Source organism: Gymnoscopelus braueri (assembly GCF_963280865.1).
Source record: "Gymnoscopelus braueri genome assembly, chromosome: 9".
NCBI lineage: Eukaryota > Metazoa > Chordata > Actinopteri > Myctophiformes > Myctophidae > Gymnoscopelus > Gymnoscopelus braueri.
In genome coordinates this window covers 29,395,403-29,400,601 of record NC_137610.1, presented here as the reverse complement: position 1 = coordinate 29,400,601, position 5,199 = coordinate 29,395,403, and the positions used below count along the sequence as shown (strand labels likewise).

Below are 5,199 nucleotides of genomic sequence, written 5' to 3'. Positions count from 1 at the left end.
GAGTCGAAATTCTAAATTTCTACAACTTAATTACTTTGTAATGTACACTTGTGTGCATTTTTATCAAACTTGATGTTATGGTATTTTCAGTTTAGCATGGGTAATATACTATGAATATACAGTTGTTATTGTCTTATGATTCTGTATCACAAAGGTTGCCTGTTCAAGACATCTGGAAAACAGTTTGGCGAAAGTGAATGAAAGACACTCATTTATTATTAAAGTGCCCTTGTGCAAAGCACCTAAGGCCAGGTGTTAACCACATGAACCCTACCGTCCCTATTTTGGGACATGTCATAATAGGCAAAAATAGAGGAATATTTGGTGAACAGCAGAACGCAACATTGTGTTAAATTGGATATTTTTGCTATTTGACAATTATGGTCTATCTTATGTGGACTTGCTACAGGACAACTATAGTGCCCACTCTTCTCCGGTGCCCAGACTACCCTATAGTGCCCACTAATGTTTTGGTGCCCACTAGGGGTGGGACGATATGGGTACCTCACGATACGATATATATCACGATATTAGGCCCACGATAACAATATATATCACGATATTCGACGATATTCGATATATTGCGATATCACGATATTCAATATATATTGCAAGACATTTCACCAACGATATATCACGATATCTGAAAATATCGATATATTGCGATATCACGATATATTGCATGAAATTTCACCAACGATATATCACGATAGTCCTTGTATTCAATTCATAAACACATAAAATAGCACCAAACAGTTCAAAATCATCATTACACAAATACAGAGTAGGAAAAACAACGTATCACAAACTTTCTCTTTTTTTTTTATATCGATATTTTTTGGCAGTATATCGATTAGTTATCGCGGGAGAAAGTATCGCGATATATCGCGATATCGATATATCGTCCCACCCCTAGTGCCCACTCTTCTGGTTACTGGCCAGCAGGAGATAACAGTAGTTCTGACCCTAACCTGAAACCTTAATGTGAATCAGGTGGATGCTGAAATAAGGTAAAACATCCCCTGAGAGAGAAAAAAAAAAGTTTTGAAAAAAACAAAGAAGCCTGCATGAATGCAAGTCAAGATATATTACGATGACATGATTTTGATCTTTATGAGCTATTAAAAGTTATGATAGTATTCTCTCACACAAAAATGTGCATAGTAGCCATTCCCTATTGCAGTGGTGTAAAGTAACTAAGTTCATTTACTTAAGTACGGTACTTAAGTACAGGTTTGAGGTACTTTCACATTACTGGAGTGTTTCCAATTTTCAGTACTTTTACTTCTACTCCACAACATCTCAGAGGCAAATATTGTACTTTTTACTCCACTACATTTATTTAAAAACTTTCGTTACTAGTTAATTTGTAGATTTCGATTATTATTACAAAACATACATTAACCACTTCAGCCATATATACATTTCGGCCATTTGAAAATAGCAGATCTACAAGCTCACAATGCGTCGCGATGCTATGCATTGTGAGCTTGTAGATCTGTTATTTTCAAAAGATATACATTTTACACAGTTGAAAACTTGTGAAATTGGACATTCTGCATAATGAGTACTTTCTACTTTTGGTACTTTAAGTACATTTTGATACCAATGCTTTTGTACTTTTACTCATTTTGAATTCCAGACTTTTACTTGTAACAGAGTATTTCTGCATTGCAGTATTGATACTTTTAAGAAATGTAGCACTTTTTCCACCACATGGCCCTAATATTTATCCCTCATCCAGCCATGGACTGGCGCTGTGGGGTGAATGAATCAGGAGCTGACTGTGACTCATTCAGCCCTAGTAGTGCTCCACAGACAGATGCTGCTAAAAGGCGACCTTCCTCCAGTCTGTGTCTATTGTTACAGCTGTTGTTTTCTCCCTCACGTCTCGGATAGAATCACAGGTGTCTGGATGCACCAGAGGGACTGAGATTTGCACAAAGCCCCGGCAGGACCAACAGGATACAACTGTAGCCAGATAGCGGACAGAGACGCTCCACATAATGTCTGGGACTGGGAAAATGAAAAAGGACGAATCTTTCCTCGGGAAATTAGGAGGAACTCTGGTGCGCAAGAAGAAGTCTAAAGAAGGTAAAACTATGTCTAAATGGTCTGCGTCTACAACACGTCAACCTTCCTTCTGCTGCTGTCCATGGTGCTGCAATGATTGATGCTTTTTAAATGAGATATACAACTAGTATTGCAATGTTTTTAGCCTGTTTTACAATTTTGGATATAGGTCTTAATTCATCTTTTGGTCGATATTGGTTTAGATTACGGCTGCATGGGAGCGACATTTAAGCGCAGTAAAACTGTATGGCTATTGAATGGTTGCGGCAGATCTAGCCGTGATACATGACTGTCAGTCATGGTTTAACTTCAACATAGTGTCTACACTTTCTCCCTTTTTGATCTACACATCTACATAAACGTTCAGATTTCAAATATAAAGTGCTTACCCCATGGCCATGGATGTCACAATTATGTACGGGCCCTCAGAAGTACCCGTATTTTCTGTATTGTTCAATAAAAAAGCATTTTATTCCGATTGGTGGCCATTTTCTCCTTATGCTTTCAACTATGTGACCCTATTGGTTGGGAGGTGTATTGCACCATGACAACATTATATGAGAAAATAGCTGCCGATTGGATTAAAATTATTTTTATTGAACAATACGGAAGATACAGGTACATTTGAGGACCCGTACATAATTATAACATCCGTGGCCATGGGGTAAGCACTTTATATTTGACATTTGAACGTTTTTGTAGATGTACGGACCAAAAGGGGAAAAAGTGCAAACACTATTTTGAAGATCATCCATGACGGTCATCATGACAGATGGCCGTCTTGTGATCCAAGGCTACGGCTGCACGGGAGCGACATTTAAGCCCACTAAAATCTGTATGGCTATTGAATGGTTGTGGCAGATCATGATGAATGATGCCATGGTTTAATTACTCAAGGCCTCATTTTTATTGGTACATATATAGGCTATATATTCTCTGTATATTTGTAAAGGCTCTATAGTCATTTAATGAAGCCGAACAGAAGGGACAAAGCATTGCACACAAGCATTCCACATGATGTAATAAACATAAATAGATGTGTCGCTGCCGGTGCCAAGAAGAGCTCAAGGTTATAAAGATAAGATATAAGAGGATTACTTCTGTCACTTTCTTGTGCCTTTTTTTGATGTTGTTAAACCCTGGAGTGATACTGATCTTGTGGTATTGTCTGGAGAGTGTCTTGTGTCACTTTTACCCAGTGGTGTAAAGTAACTAAGTACATTTACTCAAGTATTGTACTCAAGTAACATTTTGAGGTATTTTAAATTTACTGGAGTATTTCTAATTTTCAGTACTTTTACTTCTACTCCACTACATCTCAGAGGCAAATATTGTACTTTTCACCCCACTACAATTATATGAAAACTTTAGTTAAGTTACTTTGTAGATTTTGATTATTATTACAAAACATACATTAACCACATCAGGCCTATATAAATTATTTCGGCCATTTGAAAATAGCCGATCTGCAAGCTCACTGTGAGCTTGTAGATCTGCTATTTTCAAAGGATTTTTATACATTTGGAAAACTTGTGAAATGGGACATTCTGCATAATGAGTACTTTTACTTTCAGAACTTATATATTTTATATCTTATATTTAATGCCAATACTTTTGTACTTTTATTCAAGTACTTTTTGAACACCAGACTTTTATTTGTAACAGAGTATTTCTACATTGCAGTATTGATACTTTTACTTTACTCTCTTTTTCCACCACTGCTTTCTTGTGGCTTTTTTTGTTAAACCCTGAAGTGATACAGTACTGTCTTGTGGCATTCATTGTCTGGAGAGTGTCTTGTGTCACTTTTACGTTTATTTACCAAGCTATTTTGAACCCCCTGCTCTGCACCCCTCCATAGTCTGTCTGGTAAACACAGGCAGACAGCTGCGAGGTTTGACACACACACACACACACACACACACACACACACACACACACACACACACACACACACACACACACACACACACACACACACACACACACACACACACACACACACACACACACACACACACACACACACTCAGAGAGAGAGAAAGAGACAGAGAGTCATGTTTGTCATCCTCTATAAAAGGAGCTTCACTACCATTATGAAGGAGACATGTTAATTGCTTCAGAACTTCCAGTACATTCTCTTCATCATCAGAAGCACTCAGCATCTCCCCAGGGGGTTCAGGAGGAGGGCAAATAATTCTACTGTAGTGGGCCTGTGTGTGTGTGTGTGTGTGTGTGTGTGTGTGTGTGTGTGTGTGTGTGTGTGTGTGTGTGTGTGTGTGCGTGTGCGTGCGCATGCGTGGGGGGGGATTTTCACTAAGGCACTTCTGGGTGGTTTTGAGTGCCCCTGTGTGGTGACAGGTGAAATGCTCCTCCTGGCTTATAGTGTCAAAGTGTCCTTGAGCATGATACTTATAACCCCCAATCTGGCAACCCATTACATCTTGAGAGATTTACTTTGGCAGGTTGGTACCTCGCACCGTTTTCTGAAAAACTACACTACTATATGCTATACTATGTCAAGGACCACCCAAAACTATATATATTTGGCAGCCGACACCTATTTTGTTTCAGGGACTCCCAGAAGCAAAGATTTGAGTTAAAATGTTTGCTTTAAAACTATATACATTCAAAGATTTGCACACATTTTCAAGATTTTTCAAAAATAGCAGATCTACAAGCTCATAGCGGGGCACTCGGTGCCACGCTATGAGCTTGTAGATCTGCTATTTTTGAATAGCCAAAGTATAAAATAATGGTTTTAAGTGGTTACTCACAGATGCGTTCCCGGTTTAAATGGGTTAACTTTGTGGTCGGTGTGTGAATGAGTACATGTGTGTGTGTGAATGGGTGAGTGAGTGTAATGGTGCTATATGTACCTTTTACCATTTAACCCATTTTGGGGCGGGAACCCCTATTTGTAACTATACCTTTCAGGACAGGAACCCCCCTTTTGGGGTTCCTGTTGCTATGTACAGTATATAGCAACATACATTTGTTGTAATTTTTGAATAAATATTTGATTTTTTTCCAGAAAAATTAGGTCAGGATTTAGAAGGCGTTTTTAGAGTCGGCCTCAGGTCTAAATGGGTTAAGTACAGTATAAGAAAAATGTGCCAATGTGTC

The 5,199-nt window shown here is 38.4% G+C and overlaps 1 protein-coding gene across 1 annotated transcript in view; it reads left to right on the top strand.

The window, feature by feature from the left end:
- Positions 1-1,836: 1,836 nt before the first annotated feature.
- parvb (parvin, beta) overlaps positions 1,837-5,199 on the top strand; it is a 28,983-nt gene continuing 25,620 nt past the window's right edge. The window contains exon 1 of the mRNA XM_080438294.1: positions 1,837-2,094. Within this exon, the coding sequence (XP_080294420.1) occupies positions 2,007-2,094 (88 nt within the window). The 5' untranslated portion in view covers positions 1,837-2,006. The remainder of the gene's footprint in view (positions 2,095-5,199) is intronic.